Source organism: Emydura macquarii, unplaced genomic scaffold (assembly GCF_026122565.2).
Source record: "Emydura macquarii macquarii isolate MOO-44397 ecotype Brisbane River unplaced genomic scaffold, CSIRO-AGI_Emac_v2 contig_3080, whole genome shotgun sequence".
In the NCBI taxonomy this organism is placed as follows: Eukaryota; Metazoa; Chordata; order Testudines; family Chelidae; genus Emydura; species Emydura macquarii.
In genome coordinates, this window is record NW_027133217.1 from 1,308,744 (window position 1) to 1,331,210 (window position 22,467).

At 48.5% G+C, this 22,467-nt stretch overlaps 1 protein-coding gene across 1 annotated transcript; it reads left to right on the plus strand.

Annotated features, from left to right (window-relative positions):
* The first annotated feature begins 20,057 nt into the window (after window positions 1-20,057).
* LOC137141548 (protein NYNRIN-like) lies at window positions 20,058-21,197 on the plus strand. Its single transcript, XM_067530462.1, has one exon. It carries the CDS (start codon window positions 20,058-20,060, stop codon window positions 21,195-21,197), a length of 1,140 nt encoding a protein of 379 aa, XP_067386563.1.
* The last annotated feature ends 1,270 nt before the right edge of the window (window positions 21,198-22,467 follow it).

Here is a 22,467-nt window from a genome sequence, read left to right on the forward strand (position 1 = left end):
ATGGCCCATCAAAACCTTTGCAGAAGCAAAGGCCCAGGAAGAAAGGAAAGCCATACCTGAAGACTGACCAGGATTGGCCCATGTGACTCTGCACTCAATTGCAGTTCTTGTACCATTGAACAAGACAGCCTGAGGGAGGACAGAGGGCATATAAGCCCAATGAACAGCGACCATTTCCTCTTTCTTCTTGTCCATCTGCAGGCACACACCTCCCTTGGGATCAGGTAATGCATGTATACTAGAGAAACTGTATAAGCTTTCAGCTGCACAGTTTTCTCATAGGCTTTCTGTACATGGACTTAGCATTCTCCACTTAAATAAGTATCCTGGCATGCCTAGTTCTCATCAGCACTGTGCCCCCTCCATTCCTGGACCTTCACAGAAACTTAGTGGTTCCTTTATGCTTTCAAAACGCTCCCAGGCCTCTGTTCATTTGTATGCTGACCTTTGTATGTAACACTGGGTTTCCTTTTCACAGTCTGTACCATTGACGGCAATTGTTATCTTCAAACCAGTTGTCCAAGGCATAACAAAGTACTCTGCTCAGCATCAATATGCAGGTAAGAAGAGGGTTTACTGTACAGATGTGACAGGATAAATGTTGAGGTGGTGACCTGCAATCTCCACATTTTACTAACTAACGTAAGGTTGAAATGAGGGGTGGTGTACTACATGCTCATAGAATCATACAGTTGGAAGGGACCGGACGAGTTCAGTTACTCCATCCCACAGATCAAAGCAGGACTGACCTCAGATAAATAATCAAAACGAGGGTTTTGTCAAGCTGAAGGTTAAAAACATGTAGAGATGGAGATTCTACCACCTCCCTAGGTAACCCATTGCAGTGCTCCACCACACTCCTATTGAGAAACTTTTACCTAATGTCCAATCTAGATCTCCCCCATTGCAACTTGAGACCGTTGCTCCTTGTTCTGTCATCTGCCACCAGTGAGAACAGCATAGCTCCATCCTCCCCGGGACCCCCTTTCAGGTACTAAAATCAACCTTCACATCAGCCAAATCCCTGAGCACCTAGAGACTTCAGCTCTCTTTCTCAGCTGCAGTAATATACCAAATAGGTAACAGAGATGCATCATATAGTAATCAAAGCACAGTGAGAAGAAGGGGGGAGAGAGAAGGGGGGAAGGAGGAGGTGGTACTTGAGGACTAAGGACGACTATTGAGTAGGAGTAAGAATAGGTGAGAAAAGGAATTTCCTCCGATATTGAGACAGCCACTCAAGGGCTCTGTTTAAACACAGTTTGAATGGGTCAACTTAGCAGATCATTTCTAACTCAGCAGTTTCTCTTGGAATTCTGCTTTTATAGTTTTTTGGAAGTACAGCCACTTTCAGGTCAGACACAGAATGCCCTTGGGAATTGAAATGGTCTCCCACTGGTTTATGGTTGTTTTCATTTCTCATGTATGATTTGTGTCCATTTATCCTTCTGTGTAGTGACAGTCCAGTTTGGCCAATGTACATGGCAGAGGGACATTGCTGGCACATGATGGCATATATTACATTAGTGGTTGTGAAGGTGAATGAGCCCCTTAGGGTGTGGTTGAGGTGGTTAGGACCACTGATGATGTCATTAAAGATGATATGTGGGCAGAGCTGGCACCGGGGTTTGTTGCAGGGGTAGGTTCCTCGGAAAGATTTTAGGTAGGCTGTATGGTTGCTGCTGATTAATTGCTTCAGGTTGTGTGGATGTCTGTAAGCCAGGATGGGTCTTCCGCCCACTGCCCAGGGGAGAGACGGATCATCTGCTCGGATAGGTTGCAGATCTTTCATGATGTGTTTGAGAGATTTTACGTGGGGACTGTAGGTGAATGCCAGTGGTGTTCTGTTCTTTTCTTTGTTGGGTCTGTTCTGTAGTAGCTGACTTCTGGGTACCTGTCTGGCTCTGTCAAGATTTTCTTGATTTCTCCACGTGGGTATTGTAGTTTTACTAATGTTTCATACAGATCCTGTATGTGTTTGTGTCTGTTCAGACCAAATCCAGTTCTATCTTAAGGCTTGGCTCTACACAATGTATCGTGTTCTGTGTTTTGGTTGAAAACCGGAGGTATGAAGATATGTATTGCGGTCATCTGGGTTTCCGTATAGGGTGGTATTAATGTACACATCCATTTCTTTTTTTTTTTGTCTCCATGAAGTGGCTTTCCACTGGACTGGTCCACGCTGAGGTTGATAGTGTGATGGAAATCACTAAAATCCCCATGAAAATCTTCAAGTGACTCTTTCCCGTGTGTTCTGATGAGTAAAACGTCATCAATGTATTGTAGATAAAGAAGAGGTGTTAGGGGACGAGTTTTGAGAATGCGTTGTTCAAGGTCAGCCATACAAATGGTGGCATCGTGCAGGGCTATGCGGGTGCCCGTAGCTGTGCCACTGACTTGGAGGTATAGATAGGTTCCAAATTTGAAGTCATTGTGGCTCAGGACAAAGTCTCTAGGTTTAGCTGTCAGGTGTCAAATATAATATGGGACACTGTTTGGGTTGGCTTGAAGTCCATCTTCATGTGGAATCTTACTGTAGAGAGCTTCCACATCCATAGTGGCTAGTATGGTATTTTATGGGAGATCAGTGGTGGATTGTAGTTTCCTCAGGACCTCAGTGGTATAAGGAAGATAGCTAGGAGTGCTGGTGGCATAGGGCCTGTGGAGAGAGTCAATATAGCCTGATAGACCTGCATTGACAGTGCCAATGCCTGAGAGGATAGGGCGTCTAGGATTCCCAGGTTTCTGGATCTTGGGTGGCAGATAGAATTACCCTGGTCTGGGCTCAGCGGGTGTGTCATTGTAGATTTTATCCCTTCTTTTTTTAATACGTTTATGAAGTAGATGTTTTAGTTTATGTTGGTATTCTTCAGTGGCATCGGACAGTAGTGGCTTGTAGATAATGGTGTTTGAAAGTTGTTTGGCAGCCTCCTATTCATAATCAAATCTATTCATGGTGACAACGGTGCATCCTTTGTCGGCCTCTTTGATTTTAATGTCAGAATTTTCTTTTCGGCAGTGGGTGTCTTTGCGTTCAGCAAGACAGAGGTGATGGGAGAAGTGGTGTAGCTTGTCGAGCCATTTGAAATGTAAATCCACAAACTCCATGGGAAAACTTGCACAAATACAGACAGACATCCTCTTCCTATCCAAGTGCAAAGAAATGGACATCATATCAATCCATACCATATCGTCATCAGGCCTCAAGTGCCAGACTCCCCCTGCCTTTCCCCCTCACCTCTCCACCACTGTTCTCAATGTGCTTGGATTTCTATAAGATGCCTCTGTTACCTACTCTGTGTAACCTTATGTCTGTTATTATTGAATTACTTACTCTTTGAAGTGCCACAGAACTCTCGTTGTTCCTTCTGTATCTGTTATCATTGTCCAAGCATTGTACAATGTGCCTTCCCTTGCTTATATGTTAGTACTGTACATGTCATTCATAATAGCACAAGTCTGCTGATGAGATGGATAGATCATAGATTTAATACAATATGCACCTGTTCACAATTTAATCCTTTATTTCAATGAACACTCAGGAACATCCTTTGAGGAAAAAATTGTGAAGGTTTTTGCATATAAGACCACTAAGAAATACCCAGAAGGGATGAGTAAAGGACAACGGTTTTGTCTGTATAGACTTGCTGCAAAGTTCTCCTTGGAAGGCAAGTAATAAGTTCTCATGTGTACTACACATACCTCTGACAGTCCAATCAATGTTCAACATACATTTCAGGTACATGTACCTGAGTACCTACGTAGGGGATGGAAATAAATGTGTTAGCTGCATCATCTATTCTCCATCACTGCTACGCGTACCCACATGAAACACTCAGGGGTCATCCGCTGCAAACGAGACTTCAGGGGGATGCGGGTGGTGGATATCAACTTCTTGGAAAGCATTGTGGCAGCAGCCCACTGCCCAGCCGTGCCCAGCTCACAGCTTTGTGACGTGTGTCAGCAGCCAAATTCTGTGGAAGGCGTGCGCCACCATTTCACGCACTGTTTCTTCTCCCAGCTGTGATGTGGGTGGTAGGCGCCCTGTTCTGTGGGAGCTGAGCTGCATCCACCCTCTTGATGCACTGTCCCAGTTACCATTATTTAGCCCAATCTTATCTTCTTCTGTTTAGAGAAAACGTTCGCTGTCACGATGCCACATTCACTGCAGCACTAACAGGTCTATGTTTTTTGATTAACAGGAGGAACCCTTTTTCATTCCTTAAAAGGAAGAAAGGTAGTTGTTGTCCGCACCAGGAAGGAAGCGTTTGATCTTTTTACCCAGTATCATGCCAGTCCACAAAGTGGACATCAAGGAATTCACAAAACTAGACTTGCTATGGGCTCCAGATACTATTGGCCAGGGATGCCCAATGACATAGTAGAATGGGTATGTTCTATAATATCACAGAAATATGATTTATGTAATTAGAGCGAAAAATGTAAACTGTTTCTGTACATGGGAAATGAGGTTACTGTCATCATACTATTCGATCTAATGTAGGTTGCACAGTGTCCGGATTGCCAGAGACTGGGAAAGGTTCTGACTGCTGATACCACCCTGAAAAACATTAAGGTGAATCTTTAAGAGTGCTCATTCTGTGCATAACAATTGTTATACGGCCTTTCATTGTCATTCTGGAACTAAGATTGTTTATGACAACAGGCCCTCTGGGAGATACATTCCTTCTATCTTCGAGTGATTGCTCATATCCATTCCAGTATAGGTGTGTGCGGGCCCCGTGCACAGATCCCCGGAACTTTTTTCCCTTAGCTAGCCCCATAGGGTCAGCTCCGGTGCCCCCTGGAGTACCGCGCTCATGCCGCGGTACATAGGGCGCTGCTGACCCTGCAGCCCCTTATTCCTTCTTTCTGCCAGTGATGGTCACACGGAACGTCTGCCTCTTGCATTCAAACGCAAGTAGCCTCCCTTACAGTTAGCCCTTGTTGTTAGAGTTTTTTGTTTTGAATAGAATAGTTAGCAGTTAGTAGAGAGTAGTTAGTGCCCTTAGGGGCCAGAGCGGAGCCATGCCCGGCTCCACAGGCTTTAAAGCCTGCACTCAATATCCAAAAGCCTTCCCTGTTAGCGACCCCCATGATCGTTGCCTCCGATGCCTCGGGGAGCAACACAGGAAGGAAAAATGTAAAATCTGTAGATCCTTTAAACCAAGGACCCAGAAGGAGAGGGACGCCCGCTTAAAGGCGATCCTCATGGAGTCCGTGCTTCGGCCAGACTCTGAACCGTCGCGCTCCCCGGCGGCACCAAGTGTTTCCTCGGTGCGGAGCGCTCTGCCGGCACCGTCAAAGGAGAAGCGGCGTGAGGCCGCTCACATGGACTCCCCCCTGCTACCGGGAAAGCAGGGGGCCCGAAAGGAGATGCCCCAGCCACGTGCTGTGGAGAGGACTCCGGCACCGGCATCTCCTCGCAGAGAGCCTCCCCCAACTCCTGGGAGTGGGGGAGCGCCTCTGCAGGGGCCGTCGACACCGGAGGCTTTCGCTGCGGCTCGCGCCCTTATGGGTCTGACTACGCCTCCGTTCCCTCCCCCGGCCGAGGGTTCCGGGACCGGTGTCTCGGGGTAAACCCACGTTGCGTTACCCTGGTGGGTGGAGGAGACAGGAGTCGAGGTCTCCCCCCAAATGGCCAGGGAGGGTCGAGAGCGCGGGCTCCCCTCCCAGCTCCGACTCACAGTCGTCGAGCTCCCCTGCACCGCGGCACCGAGGGCGGTCCAGGGAAAAACGCTCGAGGCGAAGGAGATACAGTTCCGCCTCGAGTGGGGACCTGCGTATGGGCTTTGGCACTCTGGTGCAGAGCCCGGCCACTCATCGTTCCCCTGCACCGTCTGCCCCGACACAGACCAGTCTGCCTTCCACGGCACCGAGACCCATGGCGGCACCGAGAGCCTCGGCACCATCGGCCCCCGCCAGCACCGCTCGCACCGCCGCCGTCGACACTGCCTGTTATGGCACCGACAGTCTCGGCACCGAGCGCCACGGCACCGACATCGCGTTCCAAATCCACGTCGCGACGTCGCCGTCGGCACCGTTCCCAATCGAGATCTGGGAAGTATCTACGCAAGTCGTCTAGGGGGAGGGGCAGTGACAGCTACAGCTCTTCCAGCAGCCCCTCCCCTCACAGGCACCGCAGATGCCGGCACCGAAGATCCTCCTCATCTAGGAGCCGCTCCCCTTCCAGAGCTCATAAGCATAGGCGGAGTGGCTCGGGCTCAAAAAGGGGAAGGATGGAACTAAGCCAGCAGGCTCCTGCACCAGCACCTCCATGGCCCCAGGGCCCCTGGCAATGGCCATATTGGGGGCCGTGGGGTACCCAGATGGGGTCAGGGACCACCTCTGTGCATACCTCGGTGGCCCCACCAATGGCCCCCACAACAGACCCACAGGAGGGGTCTGACCCAGAGGAAGGGCCTTCCACAGGACCCATTCCACAATCCTCCTCCTCTTCTCCAGGCGAGGTGGCGGCCAGAGACACTAGAGCCCCCCTCTTTGATTTTAAAGGCCACCAGGACCTTCTGAGGAGGGTGGCGGATAATCTTGGTCTGGAGATTAAGGAGATGTCAGAGGAGGAGGATCCCCTATTTGGTGTCTCAGACACAGCAGGCCCATCACATTTGGCACTGCCTGTCCATGAGAGGGTAATGAAAATTGCAAAGACCCTCTGGCAAACTCCTTCCTCAGTAGCTCCCACCTCGAAAGGGGCTGAAAGGAAGTACTATGTTCCAAAGGAGGGGTTTGAATTCTTATATACTCATCCCACTCCAGGTTCACTTATAGTGGATGCAGTGAACCAGCGGGACCGTCAGGGTGGTCAGGGTAACACCCCTAAAGACAAGGACAGCAAAAAGCTGGACCTTTTTGGGCGCAAGATGTATTCCACTGCAGCTCTACAACTGAGGGTAGCCAATCACCAGGCCCTCATGGGAAAATACAATTTAAACCTCTGGTCCTCGTTACAGGGGTTGTCTTCGGGGCTGCCCCCCAACCAGGCCACAGACTTCGCCACGGTGGTACAGGAGGGAGTGGCGGTGGCTAGGGTGGCTCTGCAGTCCGCCAACAATGCAGCGGATACAGCCAGCAGGGCGATCGCTTTGGCCATCGCCATGCGCCGCTGCTCCTGGCTCCAAGCCTCAGGGTTGTCCCAGGAGGTCCAACAATCCATTCAGGACCTTCCTTTTGACTATTCCGACCTCTTTTCCGAGAGGACCGATGAAAAGCTACACGCTTTGAAAGACTCACGGGCCACCCTGAGATCTCTTGGTCTTTACACACCTCAGGCCTTGAGGCGCCAGAACCGGCCCCAGGCACAGAGGCAGCAGCAACCTCCGCTGAGGCTGCCCCCTAGACCTACTCAGCCCAGGAGGGGTAGGGAGAGGTACCGGGCGCCTAACCGCCGCAACAGACAGGGACCCCATCAGGGGTCACAACAAGGCCCTAACAAGGGCGGTGTACCCCATAAGTAGTTTTGACGGGGTGCACGAGGGCAGCACTTATTCCCCCCCCGCGGATCAGCCCAAACCCTTTCTATACAGACTCCGGCCATACATAGCTGAGTGGGAAGCTATTACCACTGACCAATGGGTCCTCGGCATAGTTCGCAGGGGCTATGCACTACAGCTTACGGCTTCCCCCCCACATTTTCCCCCACCCCAGTCCCTCTTCAGGGACCCATCTCACGAGCAACTCCTCATACAAGAGGTCAATTCCCTCCTCATGCTGGGTGCAATAGAGGAGGTCCCTACACAGGAACAGGGAAGGGGATTCTATTCTCGGTATTTTCTAATCCCCAAGGCCAAGGGAGGCCTGAGACCTATCCTGGACCTACGTCGCCTAAACAAATTTATCAGGTGAAACAGGTTCCATATGGTTTCCCTAGCTTCCATCATTCCCGCTCTATATCCAGGGGACTGGTATGCCGCCCTCGACTTGAAGGATGCGTACTTTCACATAACCATCCTTCAAGACCACAGAAAGTTTTTAAGGTTTATGGTAGCTGGATTCCACTACCAGTTTTCTGCCCTGCCATTTGGCCTCTCATCCGCACCGAGAGTGTTCACGAAATGCATGGCGGTGGTAGCGGCCCACCTGAGCCGCAAAGGGGTCCAGATCTTCCCCTACCTGGACGATTGGCTGATCCGGGGCAAGTCCAGGGCCCATGTCAAGGACAGCCTAGCCCTTACCTGCGCCACATGCACCAGACTGGGGTTACTCATCAACGAGCAGAAGTCTATTCTCACCCTGGTGCAGCGCATAGAGTTTATAGGGGCCATATTAGATGCACGAGAGGCCAGAGCCTTCCTTCCTCAGACTCGGTTCGAGACTATGACCGCCATAATCAATGATCTCCACAGGTCCCCCACGACGACAGCCAGGCACTGCCTTCAGCTGTTGGGACACATGGCGGCATGTACTTATGTGGTGAGGCTGGCTCGCCTCAAGCTCAGGCCTCTCCAGGGGCGGCTGGCCTCAGTGTATGTACCGGCCAGACACAGACTAAACAAAGTAGTAACGGTTCCCGCCCAGGTATTGTCCTCCCTAGATTTGTGGAAGGACCCAGGGGAGGTGCTGAGAGGTGTTCCATTCAGGGACCTGGCTCCCTCAGTGACGTTAATAACGGACGCTTCGGACAACGGGTGGGGAGCCCACATCAGCAGAGACCTGAGCACCCAAGGGCTATGGTCAATACACGAGAAAGCCCTCCACATAAACGTCAGGGAGCTCAGAGCGGTCCGCTTGGCCTGCAAGGTGTTCATCAACTTCCTGAGAGGCAGGACAATTCAAGTCCTCAGAGACAACATGGCGGCCATGTTTTATATCAACAGACAAGGAGGAGCACGCTCATCGGCCCTTTGCCAAGAAGCCATTCGCCTTTGGGATTTTGCCGTGAGGCACGGTTTTCACATTTCTGCCTCTCACCTCCCGGGGGTCAGGAACGACGAGGCAGATCGCCTCAGCAGGTCGTTCTTACCCCGACACGACTGGTCACTGCACCCGGAGGTGGTGACTTTCATCTTCCAGAAATGGGGGGTTCCCCAACTGGACTTGTTCGCGTCGTCCTGGAACAGGAAGTGCCCGAGGTTCTGCTTGCTCCAAGGTCGCGAGCCGGGCTCCCTTTCCGACGCGTTCCTTCTAGACTGGATGGGGCCCCTCCTGTATGCGTTTCCCCCTATCCCGCTCCTGCCCAAGGTCCTCTTGAAAATCAAGAGGGACAAAGCGGATATACTGATTGCGCCAGCGTGGCCACGACAGCATTGGTACAGTATGCTGCTCGACCTGTCTATCGACACGCCGCTCCCACTTCCAAGGCGCTTCGACCTGCTCTCACAAGACCAGGGTGGCCTGCTGCACCCGGACTTGGACTCCCTCCACCTGATGGCATGGAGACTCTGTGGCTGACGGAGGGAGAGAGAGCCTGCTCGGCGCAGGTCCAACATATCCTCCTGGGCAGCAGGAAACCTTCCACCCAGGTCGTGTACCGGGCCAAGTGGAAGCGTTTCACTTGTTGGGCGGAATCCCGGGATGTCCCACCGTCCACCTCGCCCATACAGGCGATACTGGAGTATATACTCCACCTAAAGCTCCAGGGCCTGGCACTGGCATCCCTGAAAGTGCACCTGGCAGCTATCTCGGCCTTCCACAGACCGATGGAGGGGCGTTCACTATTCTCCGACCCCATGTCAGTTAGGTTCCTCAAAGGGGTGGAGAGGCTGTATCCCCAGGTCCGTGACCCGGTGCCTCCCTGGGATTTAAACTTGGTCCTCACCATGTTAACAGGACCCCCCTTCGAGCCTATGGCTACATGCCCGCTGCTCCTCCTGTCTTGGAAGGTAGCCTTCCTGGTGGCCATTACATCGGCTAGGAGGGTCTCTGAGCTTAGAGCTTTAACATCAGAGCCCCCCTACACCGTCTTCTATAAAGATAAAGTCCAGCTGAGGCCCCACCCAGCCTTGTTACCTAAGGTGGTGTCTCAGTTCCACTATAACCAGAGTATCTTCCTCCCCGTGTTTTTTCCAAAACCACACGGTTCAGAGGAGGAGAGGAGATGGCACCTGCTGGATGTCAGACGAGCCCTGGCCTTCTACATTGAGCGGACCAGGCCATTCCGGAAGTCGACGCAACTATTCGTGGCGGTAGCAGACCGGATGAAGGGTTCACCTGTCTCCACCCAGCGCATCTCCACCTGGATCACCGCCTGCATCAAGACCTGCTACGAGCGGGCGAAGGTGCCACTTCCAGGAGCTGTAACAGCGCACTCAACCAGAGCCCAGGCCTCATCAGCGGCCTTCCTGGGAGGAGTGCCCCTGCAGGACATCTCCAGAGCAGTGACCTGGTCGTCGGTCCACACCTTCACGTCCCACTACGCCATCGTGCAGCAGGCGAGAGAGGACGCAGGATTCAGCAGAGCAGTACTGGCGAGAGTAGCTCAACGCTGACTCCTACCCACCTCCAAGGTATGGCTATTTAATCACCTATACTGGAATGGATATGAGCAATCACTCGAAGATAGAAAACAGGGTTACTTACCAGTAACTGTTGTTCTTCGAGATGTGTTGCTCATATCCATTCCAAACCCACCCTCCGTCCCCACTGTCGGAGTCGGCAGAAAGAAGGGACTGAGGGGCTGCAGGGTCAGCAGTGCCCTATGTACCACAGTATAAGCGCGGTACTCCAGGGGGCCCCGGAGCTGACCCTACGGGGCTAGCTAAGGGAAAAAAGTTCCGGGGATCTGTGCACGGGGCGTGCACACACCTATACTGGAATGGATATGAGCAACACATCTCGAAGAACAACAGTTACTGGTAACTAACCCTGTTTGTCCATGTCCCTTAATAATCATTCTCACATCCTTTCAGAACAGTGTCTAACAGTACTCGGTATCATGAGTCCTGTTCCACATTTGTATCCGAAAACACCTTGTTTATTATGCAACGTGTGCTATGAATATGGATAGCGGAGATAAATATTTTTTTTTTTTATAACCTGTCATGGGATCCCCGTTACACTGGGTTTTATTATCTTTCTTCTTCTCCCAATCATGCCTTCGTTTCCGTTTTCCCACACCTCATATCTGTCCTTCCTGCTTTCTCTTTATGTTGTCACAGTGGTACAGAACATTACGCTTGAGTGACTCTTTGAACCACATAACTGTGTTCAAGGAGCATATTGAAAATGGGCTTCTGAAAAATGGTCTGTACCATACATTAAAAACTGTGACTCACGCCTGTTCCTTTGCACATAGGTTACTCATCAGTGGGAAATGCTTGGAATGGATTTAATAGGGCCAATGCCTGAAACAAAGAGAGGATACAAGTATATTCTGACAGTGGTAGATTATTTCTCAAAATAGGTGGAAGCATTTCCACTTCGCAATAAGTCTTCTTCTGTGGTGGCAAGGAAGATATGGAAATTGTTCCTTAAATATGGATGTCCTCGTCAGATTCTGACAGATTGCGGATCAGAGTTTAAGAATACGGTACAGATATCTTTCAGGAGCTCTTCTTATTGTGTATTAAAACAGTCTCCCATGTCTCTGATGCTTGATGATGAAGAATAGTTTTGTTTCCCTGATAATGTTTATGGAATGTGAATTGATCATTGAAAGGTTGCGTAACCAGCCACCTTTTCTTGGGCACTGGGTAAAGACATTCCCTGTGCGTTCAATGTTCAGCGCTATCCATCGCAAAGTACTTGAACTTTTCTCTATGTATCAGACCACATACTCTGGAAAGAACTTTCAATTTTTACATCTTAGCTGTGATTATTTGTGTGTACTTATTTACTTGTCCTGTACTGTGCACTGTTGAATACTGAAGTGCAATATTTCACACTGTAATATTATGTATATTTCGGTTTTACTTTCCTTGCCATGCAAGGTTTCTCTGCCTTTAATCCTTGCGCCGTGCATGACAGTGTCCCTAAGCTGGCGAATGCCATGTGGGAACCACCGGCCTCAGTCGCACAGAGTTCCTGGGGAGCAGAAAATAAATCTTTCGTCCCAGAAGAAGGGTTCCATACGCACCCAATGTCCCCGCAGTCGGTGTTGGCTCAAGAAGTGCCTGAGGGTAAGTAAGGTCTCCATTGCCACAGTCATCAGCATTGGACTCCATATCTGAAACACATCTCGAAGACATTCAGTTCCTGGGAGGTAACCATGGTCTTTTATATCAGAAAGTTATTTATCCACAACAGGTTGTGAAAGACAGATAATGGTTTCAGAAAGGTAAGAACCCAGACCAATAGTTGTAAAGTATTTTAAAGTAAGCTTGATTTGGACCCAAAGTAAATGTTTCCTTAAAGAATAGACGCACTCACTATTGTGGGATGGAGAGAAAATGAGCAATGAACATGCCTGATGTGTTTCTAACCGTCTTGTTATAGTACGATTACTGCAGACTGACCGTGACGGAAGCCGATTGGAGGCCAGAGTTGGAAATATCAGCCTTTATGGCAGTTCATTTCATGGCCTGAAACCAGGACAATGGCTGACCGATGAGCTAATTGGCAACAACAGAAAAAAAGGTCTGATACCTGAATGCAGAAGAATAAATTGTGTAAGAACCATTTCTGTTGTTCGTATTTTGTAGGTTATTGATGCCTATTTGTTTTGTGTGGTGAAGCAAGCAAGTCAAAGGGTAGGATGGTGTACATAGACAGCGCATAGAAATGGATCATACAACTATGTTAAGAGCATGGGGAACGGGGAAATTGAAGTGCAAGTTTCCTCAAAGTGTAACTCTGAAAATGTAGTCTCACGCTTTCAATATTCTTGCTACTATGAAATGTACTAGGAAGTTCCTTGAGTTGTATGCCGCACTGTCACTACTTGACTGAATGAGTGGTGCCGTATGTTTGACATGCACTCTGGCTATAAGTCCCACAGTTCAAAGAAGTGTTATCTACTGTTGTATATAAAGTATTTCTAACAGTGATGATTGCTTGCGTGTATGTATGTATGTATGTGTTTAGGAATGAATGGAGTTACGAATGCTGTTTGTGTGCTACAATGAGCAATGCATCACCTAAATCTTCTTGAGTGTCAGCAGGTACAAGCCATGTCATCAGTCATTTCAACTACCATTCTCGATGGCACTGCAAGATCAGGATGTTTCAGGAAGGTAAGAATGAACTGTGTCTGTTGACCGCTATGGGGAAAGAAAAGTTAGTGACAGTCAGTTAAGACCCGTGCGACAAACCGTGAAATGTAAGGTTATGTGGAAGATTGAGTAATAGTAGGCCACTAAGGACATTTGAAGTGGTAGTGTAATCCACATTGCCTCATTTGGGTCATTGCCATTTCTCTTCTATTTTTTGCACTGAACACAGACCGAAATGATAAAGGAGGATATAGTGCTGCTTCCTTTCAACTCATCAGACCATTGGGTGATTGGGGTAAGATTTTGGGGATAATATGCAGAACATTAAGTGCAGCATGAAAACTTAAACATACTGCTTTGTCGCAGTGAGGTACGATGTTGAAATTCATTACTTCACAAAGTCCCATTGCAATGTAGCAAACCAAAACTTCTCTGTAGGTTGTGAAATGCAGAGGATTGATATAAAAAACATGGTTATTGTGCAGAGAGGGTTACGATGCTCTGCATGTAAATGTTACAACTGTGGTCTATCCCGGTGTACAGGAGTGAGTGCAAAACATGATGTACAGATAAGTTATAGTGATACGCTGCCAGTGAGGAAATCATTAATTACTTTTATGAGAAGGCATTATGGAGTGTTTGAAAAAATGATCTTGGCAATAATTGTTAACATCTCTGTCTTTACACTGTCAGATAGCATTGATGGCCAAAACAGAGTTGTTGATAATTGACCCCTTATGTAAGGACAGGACATATGTTGAAGAATCACTGAAGAATTGGAGGCGATTATAACAGAATTCTGTACAGAGGTCACAGTGTCTATACGTGTGACAATATTTTGCAGAACAGTAACTACCTGGGTAATACTGTCATGGTAGCTTCCTTAAAGAGGGGTGGGTATGTAGTATGATACATAAGGTTTTGTTTGCCACATAGCGGACAGGGGAAAAAGTGGTAGGTGTAGTAAAACTGACATGATCACGCAGAAAGGAATGTTATCTATGTGAGTATTAACCTGTTGAAAGCATTAACTAAAGCAAGAAGGAAAGAAGTCCTACATATGTAGTGTGAGAAAAAGCAGGATACAGTGATACTTCATGCTACTGTTCTCTCCACCAATTCAGAGCCTTCGTCTTCAAAAACACAAGTACAGTTACCACAGGCTGGAAAACAAAGGTCCTGGAACACAAGGCACAAAGTGACGGGCACAACTGTGGACCACTCATCCTAAGGGTATTGAAGACAAAGTTTTAATAATAACTTGTATCGCTGTGTTATAATGATGTATTTTCTAAATACAAATTATCATAGTTTGCAGAAACTTATTTAGCGGAAGAAGACATCAGTACCGTGGAAACCACGGAAGAGGCCATGAATAACCTTTCGAAGAAAAATAGCAATTCGTTTACTGCAGGAGTCAGGTAATAACTGTGTTACGTATACCGACTGAGGCCACAAGATATGGTAAGACAACGGGAATGTAAGTGGTTATTATGTGAATAGTTCAGTGGGGTATCTCTCAGGTTTGCTCCTGTCATGGTGACAGTGTCTGAATAATGTGTAGAAGGACTGTACAATGTGGATGCGGTGAATTGTTCCTCCTGACAGACCACGAATCTGTACTTTGATTGTTAGAGCCACCAGCAGTAAGTATAGTGAGAGTTCGAGAAAAGTATTCTGAGCTGCAAAGTAAAAATATTCCTATACAGTACCAACAAATGTGTTTTAGAACCTGTTGCTTAAGTGACAAGACGTGTATATGTAGCATCTAGGTCACAACGTAAGCATCCTTACAAAAACGTGCATTGATTTTTCAGACAGCGTGGAGGACTACTGCATGTACCGCAACTTCATCACTTGCACACAAAAGAAAGATTGCATGATGGTAAGAAACAAAAAATAATGTATCTGCTTGCTACCCTTTTCGACTGCAAGCCACACAGTAACAGTAGGTAAAACAAGTGCACCACTAGCAGCGATAAACAATAAGAACCCCGATAAGAACATATCACGATAACAGTAAGAACAGTACATGACATAACATTAATAATACAAATGTACTCATAGCTGATTAAGAATCTACAGCTACTCTGACACAGGCGCCACCTCAAGCCACCCTACCTCATGAACTGAGGGTAATGGAGGCGGGTTGGCTGGGGATGGGGCAGGCCTTGAGCAGCGCAGAGATGCTTATCTCAGGCCAGGTGCCCATCCACTGTGTGGCAGGTGGTGCACGGAGCGGAGTTCAGGGTGGCTTCTGAGCTGTGGCCGTTGTGGATTTCATGGGGGGGTTCCCTTCCACTTTGACTGTGGCACAGCTCAATGTCTAAATGACCTAAATATTACTGACGCCTCAGGAACACACGCACACCCCCCCCCCCCCATGTTGAAGCAAATATGTAAGTTACGTCAGTTTTTTTTGAAAACAGGAACAAAGATGGTGGAGCAATATCACAAGACTTGCACATACACCCCACCCAAGGCTCAGTATTCTTGTATTAATTCGAGTACAGTACTCTGTCACCAACGATGAGAGCAATCTCCTCAGTAATGACTATACGTATAATAAAAATTATTTATGGAGTAACACCAGTCAAGAGAAATTACATTTCTCATTATCTGATCAGTGATTTCATTCATATTCTCATCATTACTTATCACAGGTCCAGTGTGACTCCTGTAAGCGGTGGGCACATATTCCATGCATTCCTGGAGGAATAAATGAAGAAATCCTACATGATGAGCACAAGGAGTACAAGTGCAAAAAGTGTGCATAGTTCAGATGTTTAAAAGAATATTACATTGTATAACTGTTGTTTTAAAATACATTTTTGAGTTCTGTAGGAGTGCCATATCTGGCATATCAATGGAGAATAGGAAAGTTTGATATTACTGTCCAAGCCTATAAGCCTGCGGCTCGACCCCTGTTTTGTATATAGTTATGGTCAGATGGCCCAGACTCCATATTGTTTTAATGGAGCCTGTCCCCATACAGCGGTCACTGTCAGTGGCAGGGTTCAAAAGGTTAGTCTGAGCAGAGTGTAGTTAGTTACCACGTCGAGGTCAGATCTGCCCAGTAACACCAGCTGGACCAATCAGATCCCAACACGGTCAGTTAGAGGGCCGTGTGCACAGGCCTAAGTGCTGTGTGCAAAAGCTTAGGTGCCATGTGCACCGCCCCTCAGAAGCGGGAAAACCCAGTCCTCTGATTGGGTCTCAGAACCCGGCCCCAGGCTATTTAACACCACCACGCCCAACAGCAAGGGCTGTCCATCTTGGTGACAGTGTGACGGGCGGTTTGCTGCGGGGTCGGTTTGGGTAAGGCTTCATCAAGACCAGGAAGAGAAGCAGACGGCGTCGGACGAGGAAGAGAAGTAGACGGCCTAACATCAAGTCGTAATAACAGCACCAGGAGGTGAAGACCAATTGTGAGCAAGTGCAAGACTCAGGGGGGTTTTACCAGGGTTTGTGTTTTTGAGGTATCGGGTCCCAAGGGTTCAACCCCATTTGTTACCTGACCAACGTGTTTATGTATCTTTTGTCACCTCAATAAATTGTCCCTGTTTTGGAAAAAGACCATTTGTTTGTTTGTCGTGGCGTTCCGTTGATAGATGCGGTAGGGTCAAGACCCCTCTATCTGTAACGCATAGCCATCCCTTGCGAACAATCCAGTAGAGGAAAGAAGATGTTCATAACTCTGATTCATATGTTTACGTACCTGTTTTTGAATACTTTTTTAAGAACTCATTGTTCTTGATTCTATACAGTTGTGTACAATAATAAAGTTTTAAAAAAATAATGTCTTGCTACTATAGGGGAAACTGAAACTTCGACATGGGATAAAGAAATAACAGGGAATAAAAGAATTGTAATAAGACAAAAGGTCGGCCGGGAGAGTGGGGGGCTCTACTGGAAAGAAAGCATAGAATACAATCAAGGAAAACTGTACAATTAACAAAATATACCATAGAATGTCTCTGGATAGCAACTCCACGTTTCATTAATGGCAATATAGCGATAGGAATATACTCCCACCCACCAGACACTATAAAAGTAAAGAACGTAATCAAACTTTTGGATTACAAGCACCCACATGTTGAGTTTCTATGGGATACATAGATAAGATTTCCATAAACCTTACATGTAAGCTTCTTGTGGCAAGTAGTCATGAAACACAGTAGAGGCGGCGAAATATTTGCTCTAATAGTAAGTGGAGCACTGATGTGGAACAAGAAGTTAATATAGATGAACTGCTTGGAAATAGGGGCCGGAGCATCATAACATGAAACACCCCTGTGGGAATTAAAGACACAGTAATAGAGGATCAAGGTAAATACATACCACAAATGCAAATACAAACAAAGAAAAGAGAAAACTGAAATCCTATTGAGGAAAATGGAAAGGAGCTTACATGGGGGCAAGTGACTTGTACAAATACAATTGGGAAGGAGAGAGAGGAATCTGAATAATAGGTCCAGTAAAAAGAGAAGAAAGGAAAAATTTTAAAAGGATATCAGAAGCGGAGGCACATTCTGTTCTATCTTCGAGTGATTGCTCATATCCATTCCCATTTAGGTGTGTGTGCGCTCCGGGCACAGTTTCCCGGAACTTTTTTGCCCTTAGCAGTCCCGGTAGGGTCGGCTTAGGCGCCCCCTGGAGTCCCGCGCCCATGTCGCGCTACATAGGGCACTGCCGACCCCACCGGCCCCCAGTTCCTTCTTTCCGCCCGTTGACGGTTGTTGGAACTTTGCCTCTTGCTTGCAAGTCGCAAACCCTTAGCTCTTCATCTACAAATCGTTCTAGTTAAAGTTAGATAGTTTGGAAAACCCTCAGGGGTTTTTCTCTGCGTTGGGCCATGCCTGGCTCAACGGGTTTCAAGCCGTGCACCGAGTGTGCTAAGCCGGTCCCTGTGAGTGACCCTCACTCATGCTGCCTCCGATGCCTCGGGGAGCAGCACCGCAGGGACAGATGTAAAATCTGCAGGCCACTCAAGCCGCAGATAGAGAAGGAGAGAGAGGCGCGGCTGAAGGCAATATTGATGGAGTCCGCTCTTCGTCGGGACCCCGAGCCAGCGCGGTCCTCTGTGGCACCGAGCCTCTCCTCGGTGCGGAGCGCCCCGCCGGCACCGACATCATCATCCAAGGGGCCGGCACCGAAGCGCCGCAAGGGGACTGCGCACCGGGACTCCTCCGCACTGCCGACCCGGCACCGGGGGAGGCCGGAGATGCCCCAGCCACGTGCCGTCGAGAATACTCCGGCACCGGCATCTCCACGCAAGGAGCCCTCCCCAACTCCCCGGAGTGGGGCCAGAGCCCTTGCAGGGACCGTCGACGCCGGAGGCGTTCGCCGCGGCACGCGCCCTCATGGGCTTGCCCACGCCTCCGTCCCACCCTCGGCCGAGGATGCGACCTGCGTCTCGGGGTAAGCCCACAATGGGTGGACCCGGTGGGTGGAGGAGACAGGAGTCGAAGTCTCCCCCCAGACGGTCGAGGAGGGTTGAGAGTGCGGGCTCCCCTCCCAGCTCCGGCACCGAGTCCAGCTCCTCGACTCCACGGGACCGTGGACGATCGAGGAGCTCTCGAGGGACGACGACACCATCGTCCCTTGACAGCCCGGCTCGGCACCGCAGCGCCCGGCACCTGTCCAGATCCCCGGCACCCAGTCCAGTGCAGATCCCGGTGCCTTCCACGACGGCACAGCCAGAGTCATCGGCGCTGCCGCTGCAGACCCCGTCATTGCCGTCTGTGGCACAGCACCGATGACGTCACCTCCCGGAGTCGCAAAGGTCCATGGCCGGACTTTCGAGCTCACCAGGACATGCTAAAAAGAGTCGCTAGCAACCTGGGATTAGATCTAAAAGAGCTCTCTAAGGAGGAGGACCCCGTATTTGGAGCCTCGGGGATGGTAGGTCCATCTAGGGTAGCCCTCCCGATCCACGAGAGGGTGCTCAAGGTGGCCAAGTCCCTCTGGCAGACTCCAGCCTCGGTTCCTCCCACTGCCAAGGGAGCCGAGAAGTACTCCGTCCCTGTGGAGGGGGTGGAGTACTTATACACCCATCCGGCACCGTGCTCTCTGGTTGTTGATGCAGTCAACCAGAGAGAGAGACAAGGGGATCAAGCCAACACCCCAAAAAATAAGGATGCTAAGAAGCTGGACCTCTTTGGCCGTAAGGCCTATACAACCGCGTCTCTGCAGCTGAGGATCGCCAACCATCAGGCGCTCCTAGGGAGGGTACAACCTCAACCTATGGTCCTCGATGCAGAGGCTCGCCGAGGTCCTTCCACAGGTCCTGCCCCAGGACAAGACTGCGGACTTCATTGCAGTAATAGAGAAAAGGGCTGCAGTGGCAGGAGCAGCCCTGAACTCCTCCAGCGACACGGCGGACGCCGCTAGTCGGGCCATAGCATCGGCCATCGCCATGAGGAGGGCCTCGTGGCTCCAGTCGTCGGGTCTGTCCCAGGAAGCCCAGCGCACCATCCAGGATCTCCCCTTGAATGGTGCTAGACTTTTTTCCGACAGCACTGATGACAAGTTACACGCCCTGAAAGACTCAAGGGCCACGCTACGCTCCCTGGGGATTTACACCCCTCAGGCTGCAAGGCATCAAAATCGCCCTCAGGGCCAGTGGCAGCCTCAACTACCACCGAGGCACCCCCCTAGACCCGCCCAACCCAGAAGGGGTCGGGAGAGGTTTAGAGGCCCTAACCGCCATAATCGTTCGGGGTCTTCGGCGGGGACCCGTGGCTCGAATAAGGGCCAGAATAATAAAAAGTTTTTTTGACGGTGCGCAAGGGGGTGGTACTCTTACTTACCCCCTGCCTCTCGACCGACCCTTTGCCCACAGATTACGGCCGTACTACACCCACTGGCAAAGTGTCACGTCGGACCAATGGGTCCTTGGTATAGTCCGCAGGGGCTACGCATTGCAGCTCACGGCCTTCCCCCATAATCATGGCACGCCACAAGGAATATGATCTCCCTGTAATAGTGATGCCCACGCTTTTAAGAAGAGAACTAATAGTCATAGCTCATAGTCAAGGCCATTTTGGGATACAAAAAGTTGTTGAAAGACTCTTAAATGTGGCTTGGTGGCCAACGATCAAAGACGATGTTGCACAAGTTATCAACAATTGTTTACAATGTGCCGCAAATAATGCGGACACAAAAATTATCAAAGGACCTCATCATCACCAACAAATTGTAGGACCCTGGGAAAGGCTCCAACTAGACTATATCGGACCTTTACCCACAACAGCGAGAGGCTTCAAGTATGTACTTGTGATTATTGATAGCTTTTCCAAATGGGTGGAAGCCTACCCAACCCGTAATAACACAGCGTTGACAACAGCAAAGAAATTAGTAAACGAAACCATAGCCAGATTTGGCATTCCTCACACCATTGACTCTGATCAAGGCCCCCACTTCATTGGAGAGGTCATTAAACATCTGAGTATAGCTCTCGGGATCAATTGGAAACTGCATATTGCAGGCCATCCCCAATCATCGGGGCTGGTTGAAAGAACAAATCGTACGCTCAAGGCTGCGATGAGGAAAATGGTTAATAGCTCGGGGAAAAATTGGGACCAACAACTCCCAATAATACTAATGGCTATCAGGTCAACTATCGGGTCACACGGTTTTACACCACATGAAATAGTCACAGGGAGAAAAATGAGAACTCCAGAAGTCTGGTGGGTACAAGGAGGGGTGCCCCCGGACGAATTCCAAAACAATGTCAAAATATCGAAATGGGTCTCACAATTATTAGAACATATTGCACAGGTTCAAATCAAAGTAGCACATCAACTGGGTGCTAATATGCAAACAATGAACAATAAGCTGAACGCCAAATTTAAATGTATAGAATGGGAAATTGGTCAGAAAGTACTGTATAAATGGTTTAGTGAAACAGGACACGTTCTTAGTCCTAAATGGGTGGGACCATTTCCAATAACGAACAAAGCAGGTCCTACCGTATATCAACTTGCAATTAAGGACCATGAAGGCCACACATGGCTCAAGTGGTTCCATTCCACCCAGCTAAAACCTTGGAAAGGTAATCAGGAAACACCCCCTTTACCTAATCCGTAAGAATAGTAATTAACTCACCATGTTCTTTCCTTACTATTCTAGGAGGGGAATTAATCGTGACATGATCTCTAACCATTCTGTGGTCACCGAGTCAAAATATCCAGGGTGGAGTGATCCCAATAACTATTATAACATTGACAAGGTTCAGGGTCAACTATGCTTTGCAATCGCGGTATGCCTAATTTTGTTGTTAGTAATTTGCTGGAAACCACGATTATAGTGATATGGATTTTATGGTACCATGAAAGAGCTACAGGTATCGTTATACCATCGGGCCAGGTGTTTAGATGCCAAGAGATAAACCCTTCCAATAGAGAGCGAAATCTCTCTGTCAGAGGAGAAAAACCATTTCCCTCTGCAGAAAGGATTGTGGACATATTTACCGGTATAGAAGACAAATCATGTAACATTTATTGGAATCAGAAACTATCAGAGGTTCCTAATATAAATGTTACCACCAGGAATCACACCTCATTGCATAAGGAAGTAAAAACTGCTATTATTATGGGGCAATTGTTCAAAGACAAAAAGATCACAAACAAATGTGTTTGGCATACCCCATACGAAATGATCTTTAACAGATCAATCAAATGTGAGGTTGTACAAATGAATCCAACATGGTGTATAGAGATGCGATGGTTTACTCCAAGAATTATGAAAGAGGGCTCACATACGTTCCCTATTGAGGCAACCATGATAGAAGCAAAGGGAGCTATGGATATTATAACGTACTTTGGCACACAAGTAGAAGAACTTAAAGTCCCATGTAGAAGGATGTTACAATCAAAGAAAGGATTTGGGATGCAAAATCCATTCTGTGAAAACAACAGGGAAACACCTAAGTGGGCGTGTAGTGCCAGCATAACTATAACGGTAACACCATCTGATTCAGGAGAATGGGCAGTCTTTGGACCATTTAAATCACATTGGTTCCAGGATCATATAATAGTGGGCGAGCCTATTATTTTTAAAGGCGGACCAGTAGTAGTGGGGAGACAATTGAGAAGAAAGCTGTTAATACAACCTAAGTACGCCCTTGTCCACTTAGACATAGACTTAGACGTGAGAGTGGACACCGAAATGCCCATATGCAACTCGTACACTAAGACCATTAGACAAGGTTGGGTTAATTGGATTCGAAATATTGATGTGACCTTAAGGAGAGGGAAAAGAGACATCATCGGAACCCTCTTAGGCGGTATAGGTACGGGGTTAGGAGCAGTAAATACCACTGATCTGGAAGTACTAGCTTCTAAAATAGGAAAAATAG